At 43.0% G+C, this 26,832-nt stretch overlaps 1 protein-coding gene across 8 annotated transcripts in view; it reads left to right on the forward strand.

Annotated features, from left to right (window-relative positions):
• PCNX1 (pecanex 1) overlaps positions 1-26,832 on the forward strand; it is a 388,730-nt gene that overhangs the window by 148,633 nt on the left and 213,265 nt on the right. For all 8 annotated transcript variants that reach the window (XM_082275578.1, XM_082275580.1, XM_082275581.1 and 5 more), the window contains one exon: positions 5,244-6,911. In XM_082275578.1, the coding sequence (XP_082131704.1) occupies positions 5,244-6,911 (1,668 nt within the window). The remainder of the gene's footprint in view (positions 1-5,243; positions 6,912-26,832) is intronic.

Here is a 26,832-nt window from a genome sequence, read left to right on the forward strand (position 1 = left end):
TTGCCGCCTTGATCTCAATTGGTGCTTTCGGTTCTCCAAAAGACTCCCTTTGAGAACCTTCGGGAGATTCCCCTGCGTACGCTGTCTCAGAAGGTGGCCTTTTTGGTGGCTATCACCTCGGCGTGCAGGGTGTCGGAACTGGCGACGTTATTCTGTCCACCTTGCCTGGTGATTCGCAGGGATAAGGTGGTTCTTCGCCCCTGTCCGCTATTCTTTTGAAAGATTGTCTCACGGATAGACCTCATAAAGGGTAGTCTGTTTCCTCTTCGACCATTTCTAGATGGATCAAACAGATGGTGATTCAGGCCCGTTCCCTGTCAAGGCGCACTCTATTAGGGCGCTTTAGTGCCTCCTGGGCTTTCCGTCATCAGGCGTCAGTGATGCAAGTTTGCAAGGCGGCCACCTGGTCGTCTGTGCACACTTTCCCAAAATTTTACAAAGTGGATATGTTGGAATCTGTGGATGCTGCCTTTGGCCCCAAGGTTTTGCAGGCTGCTGTTTGGGAGGACTAGTCCTCTTTGAGGGTGTATTTTTCAGATGAGCTCCAGTTTTTCCTGGTTGAGCACTTGTTACGTGGTTGGCTAGGTTTAGCCTTTTGGCAGTTTTATTCTGCTGTTTTTTTTTCCCACCCCTCATGTTTGAGTCTGCTTTGGGATGTCCCAATGGTCAAGAAGATCAGGAGCTGTCCACCAATGTACGAAAGAGAAAATTAGATTTTTGTCTTACCGTAAAATCCCTTTCTCTGATGTTCATTGATGGACACCGCACCCACCCCTCTATTGAGTTGGGTTATATTTCTTCTGACACTGCTTGCAACAAAACTGAGTGCCTATAGCAGGAAGTGGGAGTATACCCCCTGGGACTACCCCATAGGCATGGTAAAGTTTTTTTCCTGCCTAGTGTCCTGTTCTTGTTGGGGGCAGCATAACCCAATGGTCAAGAATATCTGGAGCTGTGTCCGTCAAACATTGGAGAAAAGTTTTTTTACGGTAAGACAAAAATCCAATTTTTTCCCCTCAAAAATGATCACATAATCTGTTGTCCGCTGCATAGGGTGCTGAGAGAGGGAAGGAGAAATAGCAGCACACTGCCTGGGGGGGATGACGGCGTGTCAGGACATGTCTGATCATTGGAGGAGAGCGAGCTGAGCACAACTAGTAAGCTGACCACACTGTGCTCTCATGCCCATTGTGGTCGGTTTTAAACAGGGGCAATGGCAAGACACTAAGTATTTCACATAACGGAAGCAATACAAGAACAGGTGACTTTTTCATTCAAGTACATGGTACAGCAGGCACATATCAGGAATATGAAATGTTGGGTTTACGTTTTATTTAAGCGTTTCACACTGTGCAGTAATTTGAACAGCACTGATGGACACCATAAAAGCATTCTCAGACCATGTAGACAACTCTTTATTGTTGGCGTATGTGGAATGTCTAGCTCTGAGCTCCTAACAAATCTTTAAAAAAATAAATTAATAAAATAAAGATCATTTATTTTTGATGAATGTGTTAAATTTGCCAGTAAAATATAGTGACTGGTGAGGATCAGTTTTTATTGGGCTGCATCAGTTTTGTTTTTTGTTTGTTTTTTAAAGGGGCAAGACGTTCTTGCCTAATAGTTCTTTTGTGGATCCATTTTGAGGCTGCCATTTAGATATCTTAACTGCTATAGCAACTTATTATATTCTTTAAAGCATAAGTTCACCTTTGTAAAATAATAAATGCAATTTTTTTTGCTGGTTGAAAAATGTGCATAAATTTTTTTTTTTTTTTGCTAGGAGTCTCCTAAGCATTGCATCCACGATCAGCAGATCACAGGTGCTATCTCAGGCCCCTGCAGACTGTCAGTGTAAGCTGTCTGCTTGTACTTAATATGGGCAGGCAGTTAAACAATGACAGGAAGAAACATGAACTACCTAGATCGCTCAACAGCGTCCTAGTAGTTCATTGAGGACTGCAAGCCGACAGCCACAAAGGCTGTTAATACTTATAGTTCATTAATTTACAGAACTTTGTGAATGAATGGTGTAGCTGGGTGGGCAGAGCCCTGCATGCCCATTTTATTTTTAATGTGACGGTGAGTTTGGGGAGAAGATCCCTGGCGGTTTGTCAGGGAATGGTTGCAGCAGTGGAAACATTACATGTTCACTCTAAAAAATGGGTGGAGCATGTAACCTGTTCCCATAAGTGAACTTGTCCTTTAAATTAGGCAGAATCTTTAAATTAGGCAGAATCTTTCTAAGTCTGCAGTAGACGGTAATGGCATTTATTGACGGTAATGGCATTTATTGATACTTAGACTGTGTTTATCAGTGTTTCTAACCACTTTAAGACCGGAAGGATTTGCCCTCTTAATGACCAGGCCATATTTTGTGATTCAGCACTGCGTTACTTTAGCGGACAATTGCGCGGTTATGCGATGCTGAACCTAAATAAAATTGATGCCTTTTTTTCCCAAAAATAGCTTTCTTTTGGAGGTATGTCATCACCTGTGCGATTTTTATTTTTTGCGCTTAAGCAAAAAAAGCGCAACAATTTTGGAAAAAAAAAAAAAAACTTTTTCATTCTGCTATATAACATTCCCCCCCAAAATTGAAAAAAATGTAAATTTTTTTAACATGTTAGGCCGATTTGTTTTCTGCTACATATTTTTGGTAAAAAAAATCACAATAAGCGTATTTTGATTGGTTTGCGCAAAAGTTATTGCGTCTACTAACTATGGGAAAGATTTGTAATTTTTATTTATTTATTTTGTTTTTACTGGTAATGTCGGCGATCTGCGATTTTTTTTTTTTTTTTTACGGGACTGCGACATTGCGGCCAACAGATCGGACCCCTAACTGACATTTTTGACACTTTTGGGATGTACCAGTGACATTACTACAGTAATCAGTGCTGAAAATGGGCATTGTAACTGTAATGATGCCATTTGCAGGGAAGGGGTCAACCCTGTGGGTGATCAATGGGTTAAATGTGAGCCTAGGGGAGTGATTCTAACTGTGAACCTCCATGCCACATGCGATTGAATAATAGGGGTATCTGCTCATTTATTTAACATGCTCAGCTGGTATTCGTAGGAAGGAATCATATCTTAACAGTACAGTACAGGACACAGGTTGGATATTTATGGAGCCTGGATTGTGGGATGTTACCTTTAGGTGATTGGACACTGGCAAAGCTTCGGATGCCCCCCCACCCCTTTTAAGCGTACCCCTTTAACCCCACCTCACGAGATCTCAGCTTTTCCTTAGTGTCCTCTAGGTGATGGACCTCTTCTCCTTTTTAGGGGATGTTTCTGTGCTTAAGATGAAAAAGACATCCCTCCATATGATTTTCCATCAAAGTTCTAGGCCTCATAGTTACCTCATTTAAAGCAGTTTCCTTCTCTCCCTTCACTCAAGGTCCCTCAACACAACATTCTTTTGGTCTGGAACAAGCACTCTGTCTCTCGACTTTTTGAGTCAAGCAAGTAACTCCCTAGCTTGGTGGATCCAGTATTGGAAATGAGGAAGTCCTTTCTCCCACCCTCATGGAAGCTGATCACTACAGATGCCAGCCTGCATAGGCTGGGTAGGAGTGCTTCAGTCTCCCACAGTTCAGGGAATTTGTCACCCAGGGAAACAAAGCTCCCATCATCCTGGAGCTCAGAGCAACAAAAATGGATCTTCACCACTGAACCCCCCCCCCCCCTGGGACACCCAAGCAGGGTGCTATAGGACAACACCACAGCAGTGGCCTATATGAATCACCCGGAAGTGGGGGATGGTGGGGCGAGACCAAGAGTCAGGCAGCCTTAAAAAAGTGACTATGATCGTCTCCTGGTTGGAAAGCACTGCCAAGGAATCCCTGCTGTTTACATCTGGAGAGTGGACATTTGGAAGTAGGAATTCTGAAGTAGTTGTTTTTTTGCCCTAAGGGAATGGTCACTCCATCCGGACATCTTCAATCTCCTATCTCAGAAATGGAGGACCCTAGATGTGGTAATCCCGGTCTCCAGGTTTAACAATGATTTCCTGTTTGTGTCCAAAACCAAAGAGCTTCCAGCACTGACATCTGGTGCCCTGGCAATCCTGTAGACTCTGTTCAGGTTATTATATGCCTTCCCTTCAGTGAAGATTCTTCCTGGAGATAGAGGAAAATAAGTAATCTGTGAATGTGCCCCCTGTAAAATCTTGCGCCTCAGTCACTGGCATTGATGGCATGGCTGTTAAAGGTCACATCTTAAATACTGGGGTATATTTAACTCTGTTTCCCACATTACTCAAGGCCAGAAAAGCCACTTTAAGATAAGAAAAAGCTATATAGCCCCTGGATATCCATTTTTACCTTGTGTGAATTTCAACCCTATAAACTACTCTGTACCTCCCTATTCTGGCTTTCCTGCAGTCGGGACTTAACATAAACTTTGCTTGAAGTACTCTTAAGAGACATGTTTCGGCCTTGTCCATCCTATACCAATATTCAGTGCCAGGGTAAATGAATATTCAGCCTGTGCCCTTTTACTGTACGATTAGGATATAGGGAATTTTGTCTTGCCTGTAAATTCTGTATCTTGGAGAGTACAGTTGAACACAGGCCACCCTCCCCTTTGTTTCTGTATAACTCTGCATTGCTTGCTTAAAAAACTGAGGTCTCATGGAGTGGGATAGCTTTATTGGGGTACAGCCAGGAAGAGAAGCACAAACAATAGCATTGTCTTTGTCCAGTTACCTGATGGTAGCAGCCTATGATCCAGGGTCTATGGATATTCAGACTGTGAACTGTAAAGAAAGATATATGTAATTTACAGGCAAGTCAAATGTTTTTATTTAAAAAAAAAAAAAAGAAAATGTAAAAACAGGGATCCAGTGCTGTTCAAATCCACAGTTTGCCACAGCTTGCCACAGTTGTGAACACAACCGATATGCAAACATAGAACCTAAAATACAAATGAAGTCACAAATTATTACTTTGTATGTTTCAATTTTTAACCAAAATGAGCACTTGTCTAAAATGATAGCTTCTTAATGAGGTATACCTACTATAGTGAATCATTTGGCAAACTTAAATCTTAGTGTGTTTATAATTGGCCAATAAAGGTCAAAAAGTTTTTGATGGTACTGACTAATAGAATGTTATAGTCCTCATGGTTCAAAAATCAATATCACCTTTATTATTGCAGGCTCTGATTTACAGTTTACAGAGTTTTCTAGTTTTTAGATTTCGTTTGTTTTCTAATCTGTGATATTTCTTATGCAGAGTTAACTGTGGATCAGAAGCTTTTCCGTCTGGTCTCCAATGACTCCTTTGTCTCCATTCAGCCTTCGATATCCTCTGGAGGCAAAGACTTAAATAGGGACTTCAGTGACAAAGGCTCCATTGCAACAAACAGCCACCATCATCATGTTGATCTGTCACTGTCTAATGCCTGTGATACAGAACTGGCTTCACTTGTTCCATTGCATTCGCATTCATACAGGAAAGACCATAGACCAAGAGGTGTCCCGAGGACTTCAAGTTCTGCTGTTGCATTTCCAGACACTTCCCTCACTGACTTTCCACTCTATCAACAAAGGCGCGGGCTGGATCCTGTTAGTGAACTTGAAGCTTCCAAACCACATTCTGGGTCCAAAGATTCTCTCGTAGATAATGCTTGTGCTTCAGGGATTTTTCAATTAGACTGTCTCAAAAGCAAAGGTTCCCAGCAGCTTTCAAGGACCAGTAGCATAAAACATATGAAGTCTGACAAAAGCATGGATAGCCTAAGGAGCCTTAGTACAAGGAGCAGTGGATCCACCGAAAGCTACTGTAGTGGGACAGATCGGGACACAAATAGCACCGTTAGCAGCTACAAAAGTGAGCAGACAAGTTCAACTCATGTGGAGAGCCTTTTATCTGAACATGAGGAGGCAACTGCTTTAAAGAGAGGCCTTTGTAGTGACCCAGAGGAGGAGCATAGTTCAGCTACTGATAAAAGGACTAGTAGTGTGAGGACTGCTGTAGAAAGAAATTCAGCTCAGGAAGCCAAGGATGCCAACACATCTGACGATGTGCAGAGTCCAAGGGGTCTTAGCTCGTCGGCATCTGAAGAAGCAAACAAGAACCCCCATGCAAATGAACTTACTGCGCAAGCTGACTGGATGCCTGGGAAGCTCCCAGTTACTCACGATGACCCAACTGAGAAACCAGTGATTTTAGTAGATTTAAGATCGTTTAAGGAAACGGGTATTAAGCATCGGGATAACGATGTACGACCCAAATCATCCAGTTTAATACACAGGACGTCGTCCTCTCATAAATCATGTAGGAGGCGGACAGGTAAAAAACGGGCCAGCAGCTTTGATGCCAGTAGACACAAAGAATACGTCTCCTTTCAAGGCATAGCTGATACCAAACCTCACAGCACTGGTTTTTGTCATGATGAGGATTCTAGTGACCAAAGCGACTTGAGCAGGACCTCAAGTGTGCAGTCAGCTCACCGTTTCAGCAGTGATAGCTCTTCCAGCACTACTTCTCATTCATGCCAGTCCCCGGAGGCCAGATATACTGCTCTTAGGACAAAATATCACATCAAAGACAAAGGGGCGGAATCTCGTAGAACCCACTTCAGTTGTGAAGGAACTAGCAAAAAACGCTCCAACCGCAGGACTACCAGCACAAGTGGTACCAAAAGCCGTGCCAGGGTATTAAGCCTGGACAGTGGCACTGTAGTTAGCTTGGGTGACCCCAACAGACTGGCAGCCCCTGAAAGTATCAAACCTTTAACCACTTCAAAGTCAGATCTAGAGGCCAAAGAGGGGGAAGTTCTAGATCAGCTGTCTTTGCTAGGACGGGCATCACAATTAGAATCTGTAACTCGTTCAAGAAATAGTTTACCCAGCCAGGTTACGTTTCAAGATGTAGAAGAGAGAGAATCTGCTGTTGGAGGTATGAGAGCTTCTTAACTAATTTTGTAGTTTTTTGTGTGTTTATGATGTTTGAATGCAAAATATTAGTGGCACTGCCATGGTTTTATGCCGGCTGATGTGAAGACTACTGGTAAGTCCAAAATACTTACCTTAACTTTACAATTTGAAAATTTTTCTGTGTACAATTGCTCCTCTACCTTGGCTTTTCTTTGGAAATGAAAGATTTCTGATAAGTGCAATAAATGATTGTATTCTAATTACTCTGCTGTCGATGAGCTAAGCAGTGAATCATTTATTTTTTTTTTTTTCCTAACCTGTTTTTGGCATTGATTGTATGTTTTAGTCACTTACAACATTTTTGTATTGGCACCCATGGTAGCAATGTGCCAGGTGGCTTTCACTCCCTAATGCATATTTCTCAACAGGTAATGCAAGAAATTAGTTAATGTATATTAGGAAACTTGTTTTGCTGTTTAACTGATGAATTTTACTTAATACCCTTTTAATCTGGAGATATCCTTTAAATATTTTCATTACACGAATGGTGGTTTCTGTGTTTGTCAATCATTTCTGTTCTATAAAGATGCTGCAGCTTTATCTGTGACTATGTTTAGGTCAGTTTTATATTTTATTTGTCGTCATTAGTGATGATAAAACATTTAGAAAGTGGCATAAGAGTAATAGATTCCACTACAGGCAGCCAGTGTTGCTTTCTTGGAGCTACTGGTTGACTAGAAAATCAGAATGAATTATGCCACTTCATTGAACATTTGTGCTGCTTATCCAATCTGCATGTAACGTGGAAATAAACCCGCCTATCCTTTACATCCAAGGAGCTGCTGTCTTAGCATCTTTTTGATCTGCAGTTGTCCTGTTGCTGCTCATGTGTTCAGATTTGACACCAGCCATTTGATGGCTTGACAGTTTGGCTTAGAGCACAAGCAAATGTGACCGTTATTGGTCATGACATTTTGGGAAATGGTGAATTTATGAGTTTACTTCTGCCTTCAGTTAATTACAGCATATGCAAAACTTTACAAAGTGGAAGCTTAGTTAGTGATCTAAGGGTCCCACTTAAAGAATGCAACTATGCCACATTTGTGACCACATGCACAGCTGTTACATCTCCAATGCAAAATCTATTTAAATACAACCTAAAAAAGTCCAACCAGACAAGTTGAGATTTTCTCATCGGTTGCATTAACATTGAACCAAAGTCCCTGAGAGACTGATATTTGTGAGTGATTAGGATGCCTGACATTTGAAGAATTTTTTGTGAGTGCCAACTTTTGAAGGACTAAGGCTTGGTTCACATTGGTGCGATGAAGACGTTGCATGTGAAGTCTGTGTAAATTCAGCCATACAGAATTCGGACCAAACTTGTGCAGGGCCCTTTTTTTTGGCCTGCACCAGAATCAGATCTCATAGGTGTTCACACCTTCGTGATCTGATTCCTGTCGGAATCGACAGTTTGCACTGCGATATGCGAACCAATCTGGGGGTGTCATTAACTTTGTATTGATTCTCCCAGCTGTTCGCATATGGTTTCCCACATCACATGTGAACCAACCGTCAAGACAAATGGGTAAAATAGATACACGCACAATAGATACACGCATAATACATTTGGTATTGCAGGGACTGAGAGAGATGTGAAAGTTGCCATTACTGCCATACTTTTGCCTGTGCCTGGTTTCAGTGCTTTCTGAATCCCTGACCCAGAAGAAGAAAAATCAGAGAGAAACCAGACCACCTGATGCATGCATGTTTCTGGTCAGTGACTCAAAGCAATGAATACGTCAGATTAGCAATTCGTTATATGTCATCAATACAGATGACAAATTAATTGCCTTCAGTACAAAAAAAATGTAAGGTGATCATACAAAGAGATGTTTAGTTTATAAATATGTTCTATCTTTTCAAGCTAAAGACAAACCTGAAACAAATAGTTTTTGAAAACATTTATATTTATATGGCACCAACATAACGCCTGTTTTTTTTCTAAAATCTTTAGTTTTGTTTGGTATGGTAATGTTAAAAATCAGTCCTTGTTTTAAAATGATGATTTGTTTTAAATGTAGTTTTTTTTTTTTTTTTTTTTTTTTTTTTTTTTTTACAAATGAACCTGGTTTAATTTAATTCTGTGTTGCTTTTATGTAATTTTGTGTAAAGTTTCAAGTATTCTTTTCCTTAAAAACATTTTTGCAGCATATATATTTGTACGTAGTTGGTTTTTTATTACTTAGGTTGTCTTTTAAAGCTAGCTTTTTGCAAAAATGTAAATTTCCGAAGAAAAAAAATAATGCTTTTAAAAACTATACTCTCTCGCAGCCCACACCTTCTGAAAGCTGCTCTGTTGATGAGATCTCTCCAAGTTTTCTGGGACACCAACACTTTCAGTAGTGTGAATCTCTTTTGTCTCCCGCAGCAAATAGTGCTTGCGCCTTCTGACCTCCTTGTTTCCATATAAGTGATACCAAACATACACTGTTAAATTGACATTGTCCCTTCTCTTTCTGTATGTGGATGATTGCACTGTAATTGTTTTAATATAAAAAAAAAAAAAAAAAAAAAAAAAAAAACCAAAGTCCCTTTTTCCTAATCGATTTACAGCTGTCACATGACCCAGCTCTTTCCCATCATATCTGCAGGGAAACGTAAGCAGGACGAGCTTCTAGTCCTCTGCTGCTGGTCACATGTTCAAAAACAAACTCCTTTGGAATACAGAGTAAAAATAATATCGAACGGTTTTAAATTGTCATACAAATATAGAGTATCTCACAAGTAAGTACACCCCTTACATTTTTGTAAATATTTTATTTTATCTTTTCATGTGACAACACTGAAGAAATGACACTTTTCTACAATGTAAAGTAGTGAGTGTACAGCTTGTATAAAAGTGTAAGTTTGCTGTCCCCTCAAAATAACTCGACACAGCCATTAATATCTAAACCACTGGCAACAAAAGTGAGTACACACCCTAAGTGAAAATGTCCAAATTGGGCCCAGAGTGTCAATATTTGTGTGGCTACCATTAATTTCCAGCACTGCCTTAACCCTCTTGGGCATGGAGTTCACCAGAGCTTCACAGGTTGCCACTGGAGTCCTCTTCTACTCCTCCATGACAACATCACGGAGCTTGTGGATGTCTGAGACCTTGCACTCCTCCACCTTCCGTTTGAGGATGCCCCACAGATGCTTAATAGTTTTTAGGTCTGGAGACATGCTTGGCCAGTCCATCACCTGTACCCTCAGCTTCTTTAGCAAGGCAGTGGTCATCTTGGAGGTGTGTTTGGGGTCGTTATCATATTGGAATACTGCCCTGGTGCCCAGACTCTGAAGGGAGGGGATCATGCTCTGCTTCAGTATGTCACAGTACATGTTGGCATTCATGGTTCCCTCAATGAACTGTATCTCCCCAGTGTCAGCAGCACTCAAGCAGCCCCAGACCAGGACACTCCCACCACCATGCTTACTGTAGGCAAGACACACTTGTCTTTGTACTCCTCACCCGGTTGCCACCACACTTGCTTGACACCATCTGAACCAAATACATTGATCTTGGTCTCATCAGACCACAGGAAATGGTTCCAGTAATCCATGTCTTTAGTCTGCTTTTCTTCAGCAAACAGTTTGCAGTCTTTCTTTTGCATCTTTAGAAGAGGCTTCCTTCTGGGGCGACAGCCATGCAGACCAATTTGATACAGTGTACGGCGTGTGGTCTGAGCACTGACAGGTTGACCCCCCCACCCCTTCAGCCTCTGCAGCAATGCTGGTAGCACTTATGACGCTGAGCACGTGCACTCAACCTCTTCAGTCAACCATGGTGAAGCCTGTTCTGAGTTGGACCTGTCCTGTTAACTGCTGTATGGTCTTGGCCACTGTGCTGCAGCTCATTTTTAGGGTCTTGCCAATCTTCTTATAGCCTAGGCCATTTTTATGTAGAGCAACAATTATTTTTTCAGCTTCTCAGAGTTCTTTGCCATGAGGTGCCATGTTGAACTTCCAGTGACCATTATGAGAGAGTGAGAGCGATAATACCAAATTTAACACACCTGCTTCCCATTCACACCCAAGACCTTATAACCCTAACGAGTCACATGACACTGGGGAAGGAAAATGGCAAATTGGGCCCAATTTGGACATTTTCACTTAGGGTGTTCTCACTTGTGTTGCCAGCAGTTTAGACATTAGTGGCTGTGTGTTGAATTAGTTTGAGGGGACAGCAAATTTACACGGTTATACAAGCTGTACACTCACTACTTTTGTAGCAAAGTTTTATTTCTTCAGTGTTGTCACATGAAAAGATATAAAAAATTACAAAAATGTGAAGCGTGTACTCACTTTTGTGAGATTCTGTATATTTAAAATCACATCTTTATCATTTTTTGACAAGAACATGGTGTGGGTGGATTTCTGCCCGTCAAGGCTGTGTCACACCCCTCCAGCCTGGGTCTTAAAATAAGGGGTAGATGAAATCTCCTCTAATCTACATGTAATATCCCTCCCCCACTGTGTTAAGCTGGTAAGTGGGCATGGAGGAGGGAGAGAGAGGACGCTGTCATTTGCCACTGTATATACGCCCACATATGTGACTCTGTATAGTCAGATGCTGCTCAAATGTGATAGGGAGGAAATGCTTAGGATAGAAATTCACTGAAAAATGAGGATGTACAGAGCTGCCAACACTGCTCTGCAAAATCCCCAGCTGACCTGGGGACATGGACAGAAGGTGGAGATGGAGAACTGCAGAATCAACCAGATTTTATGCAGAATACATTAAAACAAATCTCATCATGATCAAATATGAACAGCATCTAATACACCATTTATTGATTGTTAATGATGTTGGTTTAGTGACACTTTAAGACATGGCAGTAATTACACTCTTTTGCAGGCAATGTTTCTTCAGCAGCTTAATTTCCTTTCCATGTTTCTTTTAGAAGCAGTTTTCGTTTAAAACCTATAATGAATTGTAAATTGACAGTGAACAGTTCTGCAATATTGCTGTGAGATTGAGTAGGCGAACTCCATGGCTGCAGCTGAACTGGCCCTACCTCCTATGCGCTGTAGCTGAAATGGCCCTACCTCCTATGCGCTGCAGATGAAATGGCTCTACCTCCTATGCGCTGCAGATGAAATGGCCCTACCTCCTATGCGCTGTAGCTGAAATGGCCCTACCTCCTATGCGCTGTAGCTGAAATGGCCCTACCTCCTATGCGCTGCAGATGAAATGGCCCTACCTCCTATGCGCTGCAGATGAAATGGCCCTACCTCCTATGCGCTGTAGCTGAAATGGCCCTACCTCCTATGCGCTGCAGATGAAATGGCTCTACCTCCTATGCGATATAGTTGAAATGGCCCCACCTCCTAATGCACTGAAGATTAAATGGCTCTACCTCCTGAGTGCTACTTTCATTAGATTTGAAATAAACAGATGGGAAAACCCCTATATCTTGAGTTTGTGTTCTTCCCAAAAGATGGCTTCTTAAAATACAAATCTAAATATTGAGCATTTTATTACTAAAATTAATATTGGCTCCTTTTTTTAAATAAGCTACTACTTTGTGGATAAAAAGTTTGCAAAATTTTAAAACGGACCTTGCTGTAAAAAAGTAGCATCCTAGCATTAGCTAACATTTAACAAAAACACATTACCTTTGTTTCTGATGTACAGATTTGAGCCATTTAGCTGCATATTTTGATTCCGAATACCTTTACAAACACAGTAATATTCCCATCTTCATGGTCTAAAAGTTCATGTGAAATGATAATTTAGCAGGTTTTTTTGTCTTCACATTTGGCTGTGGATGCTTGCATGTGTCATTTTCATGTAGACTTCAAAAGCTGAGTAGTGAGGAAGTCGTCTGTATACAGTTTGATTCTGTATTCATGTATGGACAGCTCTAAAGTACACTCATCAGAGGGAATGCGTTAAGTATTTAAAGTGGTTATCCAATCTAAGAGTACCTGTGCACAAAGGTGGTTTGTAAGATCATCACTGCTCCTTCTCTTGTCACAACTCTCTTCCTAGATAGCAGCTGTGAAAATCCAGTGTAGAAAAAAATGTAAGCTAAAGCCAGTTTTTACATGTTCTGTTTGGATACATTGGCATCATCCCCTGTTTGGTCTGGAACTATAGAAAAACAAATCCCAGCCAATAGGGAAAGAGCTGATAAATGAAGCTTTAAAGTACATAAATGAGGGATTGCTAGATGATTGTGACATGGCAGAGTGATCATAGAAGAGCTTACATTAGCCTCCATTCACAGGTATGGTTAGATGGGAAGGAAAGAATAATGCAATGGGGTCACTTAAATTATGTATATGAAAGGAAACTTGTCTGAGTGCTCCTTAAAATGTTCATTGCCTGTCTGTGAACAGAAGAGGTGGATATAGATAGAGGCCTGTATAGATGCTGTATTGGACAGCCTACTTCAGGCCTGCAGCCCCTTCCACGCCATCAGCATGCAACAATGTAACGGCAACAGTAAAGCACTACCTGGCATTCTGGTATGCTGCATTGCAAGTAATAGTACATGCATCATTTCTGGTGCATTGAGCAGCATGTTCAAATAAAGGCATAGTCAACTTTTGGAAAAAGTTACATTGGTCCTGCTTGGACTTGTGCAAGAATCTATGTTCCATACCTGTGAACTTCTTGTGGAATCCTTGTAGAAGCTGCCCTTCACTATAGTAGACACCCCTACTACAGTGATCTCCAGTAGTTTCAGGCTCCCGTGCCTAGCAGCTGCCCTGCTGCATTGTCAACAGAGGAGGTTGCTTGCTCAGGATGGGCACCATTCAAAGAGCACTTTGCATTTTCTCAATGAGTTCAGGTTTAAAAAAATTAACTGGGAAACATTTTTTTGAATCCATTTATTCAAGCATTTTGAAAGCATGTTACTGTGGTTGTCTATGGGTACCTAGGATAAGCTTAGGGAGACCTTATCAAGTCTCTCAGAAATTGAGAAAGACCGCTCCCTGCAAGAGATCTCAGGTGACCTGTTTTTTAAACACTTCCTCCCTTTCAGTGTTGCAGCCTTTGTCACTGGTTTGGCATTTGACACTTCTGGATGCCCCCCCCCCCCCCCGTGTACCATGGTCTCTTCATGTCACCCCTACTTCATAACAAGACTCAACAGTGACATAGGGGCAAAGGAAGAAACCATGATGTACTGAGGTGGATAAGAGCATCAGACCATTTAAAAAAAAAAAGAGGCTAATTATGAAAATATTGACGAAGGTTGGAAGGAGGGTAGTTGGGAGACACAGGTCACCAGAGAGGCTATAAAACAGTTTTTTTTTTTTTTTTAATTCCAAGATCTGAAAAGGTCTCTTTAAAGCCCAGCGTCAGGAAACTAAAGTATGATCCTTTATTGCTTATTAGGGTTTAGGGGAGGAAACAAGATGGTTTACTTGCCTAATCCTTTGCTCTTACTCACTGTTAGGCTTGTCCCTTAAGCCTCTTCTCCCCCACACTCCAGCAGTCTGGGATCCTGACAATGTCAAGACCAAAGCAGAGTTCATAGCCCTGCACAGAACGTGTTGACACCGAGCGACAGTCCACCCTCGGAGTGTGGGGGGAGTACCATCAGTCAAGGGAGCAGAGGATAAGGCAAGTAAAAGTATTTCTCCTTTTCCCTGGAGAAAATGAGCAATTAACCCTTGCAGTACAGGGTAGCCCCACTCCCAAGGGATAATTTTCCTGGAGTTGAGTTTTAAAGAAAAAGTACTTTTTTTTTTTTATTACTAAATTCAGCTTCTAGTGGGACAAAGTAAATGTTGTTTTGTCCCATCGTTCTAGATGCCCTATAATGCTAGCTGCGATGTCGGATTATGCAATGCACCCCCCCCCCCCTTGTGCACAGCTGCCAGACAAAGCAGCTAGCAATCGGCGCCTGTTTCCAGCTCCCAGCTCTTGCCCAAGGCAATCCTCTGCACAGGGAATGCAGAGGGAGGTGATGTGTGTCAACCATACCTCCTTCTGCATTCCTAATGCCAGTGCTTGAGCAAGTGCTGGGAGCTAGAGACAGGCACTTAATAAAGTAGCCTGTTCCCTGTTAGCTGTGGTGTCAGGTACTAAACCAGCCTAATTTTGATCTGTATGTACCCAGCTTAACAGCTTAATGAAGATTCCTGATTCCTTCTGAAGAAGTGATGGAATTAAAAGTATTTGTCTCTTATATGCATGACTTATTGTACAAAGATGATATAAATAGGACATATTTTTTTGTACCTCTATTATAAATTATAAATGGATCTTAGTGGTATTTCAGACGAAAGTTTTTTTGCAATATTAGTATCATGTATTCAATTTTGTAATCCGTCTATTTAAATGAAGAAAACTAGTCACTTTGCTGTTTGGTGTCATGCGCACCACACTGAGCATGGACCAAAGAAAGTGAAGTAGAGAGATCTGAGAAGATCAAAAAGAAAATATGGACCAGGATATCAGAAAGAAAATCAAGACCAGCATGTGAAAGGTAAACGCTTTAAATTTAAGACCATCTCCAAGCGGCTTGATGTTCCTAGATGTTTAGGGTCAATGGGAGTGTGGCCAACCTCCTGGGACATGGCTGCAGGAGGATAGTTCGAATAATGGACAAAGAGCCAAGGAAAACTTTCAAAGAGACACAGGCCTTACTCATTTCAATGTCAAGACTATTTCAGTATCTGATCATTACCACCTATTGCTTATTGAGACACAGTGGGATTACAGGAAGACCCAGGGGGACTCAATGAAAAACAAAATAAGCCATACTGGAATTTGCTAAAATGTATAGTGAAAAGCCAAAATACTTCTCGGGATATGTCTTTGTTTTGTTTTTTTGGCAAGTTTCATATATGATAAAAGTAGAAGCTTTTAAAGAAAACACTTTACCTACTGTTAAATATGTCTGGAATGGGGTGACTTCAATCTGAAGCAATACAAAACTGCCTAGTGTCAGAAAGCTCTGTCTGTCACAGGTCAAGGGTCCTCTACAAGCATATTGATCCAAAACACAGCTAAATGCACCAAATAATGGCAAAAAAAAAAAAAAAAAAAATGCCCGAGCAGAATCCTTTAAAACATCTTTTTGATTTTTTATTTGTGTGCGTTTATATATAGATGAGTGTGTGTGTGTGTGTATGTATGTGTGTATATATATATATATATATATATATATATATATATATATATATATATATATATATATATATATATTCCCTTTGGAATTGGTTTTCTGCAGCAATTTGCCATAGAATGTGATATGATCAGTCACTATAGACCAACACCATGTGCTTTAGATCAAGGCTTCCCAAACTTTTTGGGGCTGAGACCCACTTCTGAATGCAGTTATTTTTCGGAACCCACTTGCTTGTAATTGAATATTGTAAAGCACTACAGAATTTGTTGGCCCTATATAAATGCAAATAATAATAATACATATTCTAAAGGTAGGGGGATGTAAAATTAAAAACATCAATTTACTACTTTTCTATTTATTATTGAATACACTTGCCAGATGTTCTAAGTGAAGGGTCAGAAACCTGTGGCATGCGTGGTGTATAAGCGGAGTTTTAAGTAATCTGCACCCTCATAGACAGTATAAGGCAGGCAGAGGACCGAAATCAACCACCCCAGGACAGTGATCAGCAGGCTATATGGCACTCACCCTCCTTCCTCTCCCAGCGGTCCACAGGGAAGGTGAAGCCTCTGTTTGCCCTCTCCAGGGTCCAGCACACCTCAAGAGTCTCGATGATGAGGAGCTCTATGCTGGTCTTGGTGTCCTGGCTCTTCTGGGGTCACAGAAACTGCCATGAACTCCTGACACCGGCGGGCCACCTGGTCCTCTTATGACACTGAGGCTGCTGTCTCTGCCCGCTATAGCTATGAGAATTCCGCCTCCATTCTAGCCTCCACCGCTGCCGCCAGCAGGACCGAGGAGCTGGCTCTGCACCCCATGAACATATCCTACATAACAGCCCACATACGTACTCACTGGTGCAAGTATCCTCCTCGCGGGAAAAGCAAACCAGCCTCTGTAAACCTGAATCCATTGCAATTTGGCTCTCTGTAATTTGCGCGGGCTCGCACAGAACAATTTAGGCTGGCCTGCTCTGTGATATCCTGCTCACCGCGACCCACTCAAACGCAGCTCGTGACCCACCAGTGGGTCCCGACCCACAGTTTGGGAACTCCTGCTTTAGATAACACTCTATTCTAATTTCTTGTGTCTTAAACACATTCATTAAACAATCACAGTGCTGGAGGAAAAAGTCAAGCTGACTATAGACAGATTGAAATCTGGCTGGTTCAGCAGGAACTGTCAAGCGGTCTGTGGGCAGGCTGGTTGTACTGAGGTAGATCAATCGATCCATTTCAGTATAACCAGCCTGTTGGGTTATTTTCGTTCAATCACTGCTGCCAGCTTTAGCTTTGGGCAGTGATTATTGTACTCTGCTGGTGGTGAAGGCTCCTATGGTTGAAGGAAAGAAAGTTGCATAATGAATGGCCTGCCTAAGGGAATCTTTAGACTAATTCAACTAAAGATAATTGGGGTTAGTGGTTTGCACACCTGGAGTTCAGTTAATGAAATTAGTTTGGAGGTGTGGTTCAGAGCTACTTTGATTAGTTGATAAGACACACAAACCTTTTAAGACTTCTGTTCTGAACAAGCATCAGCTGATCATGCCTCGCAAAAAGCTCTCTGAAGACCTACAATCAACAGCGGCTGATCTGGAAAGGGAAACCAAGCAATCTCAAAGTGTTTGGGCAGCTATCAATCGCCAAGCGAATTGTCTAATAATGGAGACAGTTTAGTGCTGTGGCTATTTTTCCTAGAAGTGGTCACCTAGCCAAGATGACTCCCAAGGCACAATGTAGAATCCTCAGTAAAGAATAACCTACAAGTAACATCTAAAGACTTGGAAGACATCACTGGAACTGGCAAACGTCCCTGTTTGAGTCTACCATATGTAAATATTTTAACAGGCAGAGTGTACATTGGAGATCACCACAGAGGCAACCGCTGCTCTCCAAAAAAGAGAGCACCTTTGCAAACTGCAACACTACTGGGAAAATATTCTGTGGACTGATGAAACAAAAGTTGAATCTTTCTGGAAAAAAACTCTGCATTATGTATAGTGCATAAAGGGCACAGCTTACCAACATCAAAACATCATCTCAACAGTTGAGGGAACATCCTGATTTGAGCCATCTTCACAGCTTCAGGGCCTGAACCACTTGCCATCATGGAGGGAAAAAATAATTCCCGAGTAAAACAAAATATCCTACAGGATATCAGGGTGGCTGTCCGTCAACTGAAGCTTAGTAGAAGTTGGGTGATGCAGCAGGACAATGACTCTAAACAAAGTTAATCCACACAGGCTGTCTAAAGATAATGCACATTTTAAAGAGGCCCAATCAGAGGCCATACATTAACCCCATAGAGATGCTGTTGAATGATCTCAAGAGAGCTGTTCACACCAAACATCCTACAAATGTCTCTGAGCTGAAGCCGTTTTGTAAAGAGAATTGTCAAAAATTCCACCTGAATGTTGTGCAGGTAGATTCGGGAGCTACTGAACGCACTTGCTTGAATTCATTGCTGCCAAAGGTGGTTCGACCAGCGATTAACTCCAAGGGTTCACTTAGTTTTTCCTCTGGCACTGTGAATGTGTGTGTTCAATAAAGAAACAAGAAAGGCAGTTGTCTATTGTGACTTGATGAGGATCACATTGTATTTTATGGCAAATTACCCCAGAAAAACAACTTATTCTATTACATATTTTTTTTGTTGCCACTGTATATAGTATTTCACATTGGTTATGACACCAGCCATTTGATGGCTTGACAGTTTGGATCAAAGCTAACATAACCACCCTAATAACTGAAACAGTTATCATTCGCCGTAGTTCACCAACACACAAAATGTGCATTACCAAAGTATGTGTAGTACACATATGTACTTGTATATATATATATATATAGTGTGTGGGGGTGTCTTTCACCTGTTCTGCCAACCTTAGGCATATACAAGGCTAGAGGGCCTTAACACCGAGTTGACACACGTGTCCATCTAGAACTGCTCTTCTGTTCTGAGCGAATAATCCCTGCATACTTCCATCACAGTGACTGAGCTCTCCCATTCATTGTTTACAGTCAGGAGCTGTTGGTCATGTGACTATTGTGACAAGCATTTACAGTGGTCACATGATCAGGAAACCCACCTCTGCCTCCCAGAGCTTTGCGTGCTGTGGTGCAATGCACATGTTGGTGCTGACTTGCCATAAACAATGAATGACATCACAGCACACCAGAAAGACTGTTTTGGTGCTCTGTGGCAATGTCACACTCATTCCTGCATGGCACTTATGTTTTATAAGGATTTTTTTTCGATTTGTGCTGGTCATTTTTAAACTTTTTTTTTTTTTTTTTGTTTTTTTTATTCACCCCGAAAGTATCAGATATTTTCACTAAAAATACACTAAAATGATTATTAGTGGACACAAACCTAACATAACTTAAAAAATTCCTATATTGAATAATTAAATAAGGTTCTGTGTATAAATGAGGTCTTGGGAATCATTTACATAGTTGCTGTGGGCCTATATACTGCGTGAATCTTTTTTTTTTTTTTTTTTTGGGTAATGTGGCTGTTGTGTACAGGGAGCCTATGCTACACTATGGGGACGCAGCAGCTGTATGTAAACAGCCAGAGGTCCTAATTTGACAGGTATGTGGGTGCAGGTGTACTGCCCCAAACACAGAGACAGTGTGTATTCCAGGCCACTCTCCCACACCTGCACATTTGTCAAATTGAAACCTGTGGTTGGGTCGTACAGCCACTGCATCCTCAGAGTGACAGGCAGCTCCAGCTGCACACTCATTCACACTGTATGGGCCAGAGAACCCGTGTGAATTAGCACTTGATTTTTTTTTTTTTTAAATGCTGTTGGGGGGCTTGGGTGAAATATCAGGGGTCTAAACAGACATTTCACCTTTGAGACCGAGAGAGGTTTAAAGGGCACAGATTCTTCAATTCCTTTTTAAGCAGCCTCCGCTGCACTGAAGATGAACAGTAAACAGAAGCTCCTGTTAATACACAAACTGAAGCATAGTAAACAGTTATCAACGAACACAGTGAGTGTTCCCCTTCCCCTGCTCTCCATTCTGAATATCCCCGTGTGCCCAGCGCAGCCCACAGGCGAGGAAAGCTGGCAGTGCTGCCAGAGGAAGGGGGCACACAGGGGCACATAGCCTGTAGGTGGAATCGGATGTGAGTGGGACAGGGAGGGGGGGGGGATCTGTAATGCGGGGGGACAACTACAGGAACAATGCCCTGTGCCTCTCTTCCTCCACCAGCTGAACGCCAATGGGAGAAAGGAAAACTGTCTTTCAGCTGCTGCTACAGGACATTGTTCATTTAATTACCGTGGTACTGTTCATTCTTCCTGTCCTGCCTACATCCGATTTCCCCCTTGCTGCCCGGGCCCCCGGTACAGGGGGACAGGTGGTACCCCCTTATTGGCGGCCCTGGTTCCGCCACATGCCTTACCTTGGTTGCTTTAAAAGGAGTTAACAGGAGTATGGAAAAAGGTAGCCAAATTATTTTGCATTGTAAATACATTCACAATACATTTTCATTTTGGTAGATGGGGTGGTGACGTTTCCTAAGGTAAGGTAACAGTAGACCCCATCAGCGCCTGGCCTTATTTTGCAAATTTTAAATGGCTGGTTTGCCATTTAAACTTTTCATTTTGGGAAGAGTTCTTTGTAAAGTCTGGTGTAAAGTCTTGGTATGATGCTGTAGAGCCATGAGTAAACCCATCTCATATTTCCTCTGTGTTGGCTCAGTAAGTCTCACTAAGTCCCTTTGCAGGTGCTCTGCCTATGGTCATTGTGGTTTTCATTCTTCAGTGTAGAGTTTTTAAACCGTAAGAAATCCAGGAAAACGTTTAAAATGATTCAGACTGCAAGAAGTTTATTTCATGTGTAAAGCTCTAGTGGAATAACCTTGCTAAATTAATCTTTTCAGGGTCATTTGTTTTTTTCTTTAGTTTCCTGTTAAAGGAAAATGAGTGTTGCTTACAATAAAGCGGTAGCCTAAATCCCTAGGTTTTAGAAAAACTCCCTTCTGTAAGGAAGAAAAATCTTTCTGGCAAACCCCATGCAAAAGAGTACTACACGTATGGGGGATAATTGGTTCAAGGATACATTTACAGCAAGTGGGATTGGTGGATTGATGGGCCAGGTTTTCCTTTCAAAAAAGCAGGCCTTAAAGCAACCCTGTTACCACAAACAAATTTAAAACAAAGGCATCCTATAAATAGTAATACTTATGGTATCTTCACTTCAGACTCTAAGACCTCCAGGTGCCACTTCCAGGTGTGTTGGATAAATGGCCATTGGTTCCTCCTGCCAGCCACTATGTTACTACATACTTAAAGTGTAGAATGCCTACCACACAAACAATAAGATAGTTTTCTCTTTCGTTCATCAACAGACTCCGCGCTCCATAAATCATAACTACTGGCTTATTTTGCCTCCTCCAGGAGTAGGACTTGGCAGAACAAAAATCACCTGGCTACGCCCATATGCCATCGGCTGGAATATAACCCTCCTCACTGCTCTAAAGTAATCAGTTTTAATCTGTCTAGTCAGGAGTAAGGACCTAGGCCCCCAGCTGGGATCTCTGGTCCTAGCAATTTCTTCTCCTTCTTTGCATCTTTCTTGTTTTTTTTTTTTCTCTCTCGGGAGATCTACAGTCAACTGCCGGGCTGGGCGACAGGTTGGATAATCTAGATCCAGTGGTCTCCCCAGCCCAGCCAGCGAGCCAGTGCAGACCGCGACTACGCGCTAGGTCGGCTGCGACATAGCCTCCTGGATAGAGGCTGGCCTGCAAGTTAAGCGTCTTGCAGGGCCTGGGTCTGAGTCGCAGAAGTCCCTTGGCCGTCCGCTCCCCTACTTCGGTGGTGAGGATTCTGTATGGAGCGTTACCCGTAACATGGAAGGGTAAGTACGGTCCCCTGTCTCCTCTTTTGGTCTTTTTTTTTTTTTAGGGTGGATGCTAGAAACATCCAGGGAGCGTCGGGACCTGCCTGCAGGTTCCCTCCTAGCATCCTTAAATTCCTCAGTGAGCTGGGCTTCCCCCAATCCCCCTCACCCCTGTCTGGACCTGGATTTTAGTGGGGGTCCCAGGGCAGAGGATGCAGTGGAGACCCCTGGAGGCTCCCCCGCTATCCCCACTCTGTAAGGGTCCTGGGATAGTGTACATCCTGCCCTGGTAGTCTGGAAGGTCCCAGTGTAGGAGACCTCTAGGTGCATGCCCTACTGTTTGCCGTAAATTCTCAGCGCTCCTCTGATTGGTAGGGTGAGTACTTGGGGGTTCCTGTTATCTCTCTCTCTCTGCTGATGGGTACTCCTAGCCTTTGGGGGGATCCTTTAGTGGTGCCAAAAGATCGTTTTTGTACTGCAAGGTCTTAATTTCCCTGTTGAACCTCGGGGTCACATCTCCCCCACTGACCTCCTCATGGGGGTGGCAGGTCTCCCTGAACCCCAGCTTCTTCCCATGGTTGCCCTGACGGTGGTCCTGCAGTCCTTCGTGTCCCGGGTGAAAGTGGCATGTGAACAAAGGCCCAGGAGCAAGCGCCCCCGCCTTTTCCTGCTCAGTCTGTCTCAACTGATTCTGAGCCTGATGCCGCCGTGTATGCGCCCTGTTCAGGGATGCTTAATATCAATATCACACCCCCAGATCCATCCAATAGTGAGGATGATTCCTCCATGGTCGCAGCAGCCAATTAAAAAGCGCTGGTAGACGCACTTATCACTGCAGTGCATGGGACTAAAAATGGAGGATGCGGCTGATGTAGCCATGGACGTGGCTGTGTTGTTTGGTATGCATAAGTCACCTCGCACTCCAAAGGTGTGTCCTTATGTGCCTTATTTTGACAGGTTTTCCTGTAAGGAATGGGAACAACCAAAATTACCCTTTGTGGTCCCCAAACGATCAACCTTTTTCCAGGTTCAACAAAGCTATCATGATCCCAGTAGGGGAATCCCCATCCTTTAAGAACCCGGATGACAGGAAAACGGAGGCTGTGGCACGCAGCAGGTTTACTATGGCTGGTTCGACATTGCTGCCAGTCTTTGCCTAAGCCCAGGTGTCTGACCCTAACAGAATGGGCCAAGCTTTTGCGCCAGGGCCTTGGGGGTGAGCTGGGCACCGCTGCTTATGTTGATTTAGCGGCCCAGTTGGTCCATGGGCTGCAGTTTCTTTGCGATGCAGCTTTGGATACAGCTCCTGTGCTGCCCAAACTTTCCTTTTTTAGCAGGGGTGATTAGGCGCATGCTGTGGCCTAATTGGCCTGCAGACCAAGCCTCTAAGAAAGCTATCATTGATCCGCCCTTTCAAGAACGATTGCCTGTTTGGGGCTACCCTGGATGACATCATTAGGGTTTATTTCCTACCATAGTCTAGGAAAAGGAAGGAGCCTTGTTGCAGACGGGGGCTCTCCTCAGCACGTAGAATATTATTGTGGGGACATCTTTGCTGATTTCCGGCCTCGTGGACCTCCTTCATGAGCGTCAAGGGGATCCACAAAATTATTCTTTTGGGGGTAGCCAGAAAGGGGGACAAAGCTTGTCCTTTTTAGGTTTTTCAGGTCCTGGGTCTCCTTGTGCATATTTAATTCCTGCAGAGGTTCAGGTGATGTCCGAACTACCTTAAGTTCCCCCCTATCCCTGTCCAGGAAATTGATTTACCTAGTTCTGATTGTAATTCTGACCAGGGTGGTCCTTCCTCTGGACAAGCTTCAGGAACCACAGGCCGTGCTTCACCGGCTGCTGTCAAACAGCTAGTTCTCTCTCCCATTTTGCATACAGGTTCTCCGTCTGGTGGTATCCACCTTCAAGACAGTTCTGTTTGCACAGTCCTACATGCAGCTCCTTTTAGCAGGTTTGGCTCCACAGGATGTTACTTAAGTTCATGGCGATATCACGGGTCCCTCTGGCAGAAGGCCAATATCATCCTCGGCTCAGGCTTCTGCCGCAATTCCTGTGAGGAATCAAGGGCGAGGATCTTCCAATCTGTCTGGTGGCCATAAACGTCCCTTGGGGGCTTCCTCTCGGAAAAGACAAGTTGTCCCAAGGGCTGATCTACCATTCTGCTTTACAGTCACTGGTTTTAATGGCTTAGCTATTGAAAGCCAGGTACTGAGGGATAGAGGTCTGTCTGGATCAGTGATTCCCTACTATGGTGAAGGTGAGGAAGTTGTCTTTCAGCAAGATATAAAATTGTTGAATATCCACGCTCTCAGAAATTAGCAGCCAGCATTAACCACGATGTGATACAGAAATTAAAAACAAAAAATGCAGCGCTCCTAAAATGACATATGGTGTAAATGAATATATGAATAAGAGTCCACTTCAAGCTGGCGTAATGAGTTGTATAGTCCACCAACAACACCCTTAATATGTGGCAATCCGTCTAAGTAATGACAGAGACAGTGAAGACCACCACACACAAAGTAGCCAGCTGGCCTCTTACCAGATGGGTATGACCACCGCTCTCACAATGGTCATACAACGCTTGTTATAAAGCTGGATACTTGACCCTGAAAACTTCCAATAGGTGCTCCCAATCCAAATGTCGAATCCCAGAGTAGAAATAGTCAGGCACCATCACTCCCAAAAGTTAAAAAACGGGGAAGACCATGGTAAAGTACATTTCCACAGGAGTATATTTATTAAAGGTAAAATGCACTCACCAGACACATCATCATATAACAGTCTTGAATCAGTAAAACCACTATAGCAGTGAAGCACTTCCAGCTTGTGACGTCGACCCGTGCCGAAGCTCCACCTACATGTTTCACAGACGATGTATCTGGTGAGTGCATTTTACCTTTAATAAATATACTCCTGTGGAAACGTACTTCACCGTGGTCTTCCCCCTGTTTTTTAACTTTTGGGAGTGATGGTGCCTGACTATTTCTACTCTGGGATTCGACATTTGGATTGGGAGCACCTATTGGAAGTTTTCAGGGTCGAGTATCCAGCTTCATAACAACAAGCGTTGTATGACCATTGTGAGAGCGGTGGTCATACCCATCTGGTAAGAGGCCAGCTGGCTACTTTGTGTGTGGTGGAGGTCTTCACTGTCCCTGTCATTACTTAGATGGATTGCCACATATTAAGGGTGTTGTTGGTGGACTATACAACTCATTACGCCAGCTTGAAGTGGACTCTTATTCATATATTCATTTACACCATATGTCATTTTATGAGCGCTGCATTTTCAGCAAGATATACCATCATACGTGGTAAGCGTACGTTTCTTGGGGTGAGTCAATTGCCACTCTCCCTCAATCCTTTTCTGTGGCTCCGACCTTAACCTTTCTTCAATAGGGCGTTGATCAGAAGTTGGCCTTGAGTACCATCAAGGCCTAGATGTCTGCCCATGCAGTCTTCTCTCATTGACCCCTAGCCATGCATTCTTTAGTTCGTACCCTCATTCAGGGGGTTCGACATGTGGCTGCACCTGTATGGTCTCTTTTGCCTCCATTGGATTTAAATTTAGTGCTTTCGGTTCTCCAGAAACCTCCATTTGAGAATATTCGGGAGATTCCTTTGCCTACATTATCCCACAAGGTGACATTCTTGGTGGCGATTACCTCGACCCCCAGGGTATCGGAATTGGTGGCATTATCCTGTCGCAGTCCCTATTTAGTGGTCCATAGGGATAAAATGGTTCTTCGTCCCTGTCCAACATTCCTGCCCAAAGTGGCCTCTGACTTCCATTTAAATGAGGATGTTGTGTGGCCTTCCTTGTGTCCCAAGCTGGCTCATCCCAGGGAATTTGCTTTGCATACTTTGGATGCGATTCGTGCGATTTTGGGTTTATCTGGCAGCTACTGAGTCCTTTCGGAGGTCAGACTCGCTTTTTGTGGTTACGGATGGACCACAGAAAGGGCTGGCCGCTTCTTCCGCTACCATCTCCAGATCGATCAGGCAGATGGTGACTCAGGCCTATTACATTAACCCATTGCCGACGGCCCTACGCAGATTTACTGTGGCAGGACGGTTCGGCTGCACATAATCACTTAGATGTACGTGATTATGTGCACGCGGTTTTGGCAGCGCCGCCGGAGTCCCGCTCCTGCTGTAATTGGACACAGTGGAAGGCAGACCGCGGGAGGAGCGGGCTCGATCGCCGCTGGCCTCCCGCAATCTTCGGAAAAACTGACAGAGCGGTCTGGAATGTAAACAATGTAAGATGGCTCTCCTGCCAGAGAGGCAGGGTAAGATTGTGTGATTCAGCTAAGCTGAATCACTGATCTCTCTCTGCCTCTGTTCAATCCATCCCCTCCACAGTAAGCACATATAGGAAACACATTTCACCCCTTCCCTGCCAGTGTCATTTATACAGTAACAGTGCGTATAATTTAGCACTGATTACTGTATTAATGTCACTGGTCCCCAAAAGGTGTCACATAGTGTCAGATTTGTCTGCAGCAATATCGCAGTCCCGACAAAGATCGCTGACATTACTAATAAAAAAAAAAAAGTCCATAAATCTATCCCGTAGTTTGTAAACGCTATAACTTTTGCGCAAACCAATTATTTTTGGGATTCCACTTAACAATTATGTGCCACTTTGTGTTGGGAGGGAGCAGAGCGTTCCTGATTAAACTCAAATGTTTCCTATGAAAGGTGAAGTATAACTAAAGGCAAACGTATTTTTTTATTTTTAATTATTTATTTTTCGATTTCCTAACTTAAAATTGCTGTGGTGTGTATGTTTGAAGTTTGTAAAGCTGTGAAGTAAACAGCGAACATACTACTTCTCCTAAAGTCTTCATTTTGACTAGCGAGCTCCCAACCAATGTCTTAGAAGCCACACAGAGCCTCCAGCTGCCTCTGCTGCTTGTGGCAGCTTCTTTGGATATCTTTA

This window comes from Pelophylax lessonae (assembly GCF_965119305.1).
Source record: "Pelophylax lessonae genome assembly, chromosome: 13".
Taxonomy (NCBI): domain Eukaryota; kingdom Metazoa; phylum Chordata; class Amphibia; order Anura; family Ranidae; genus Pelophylax; species Pelophylax lessonae.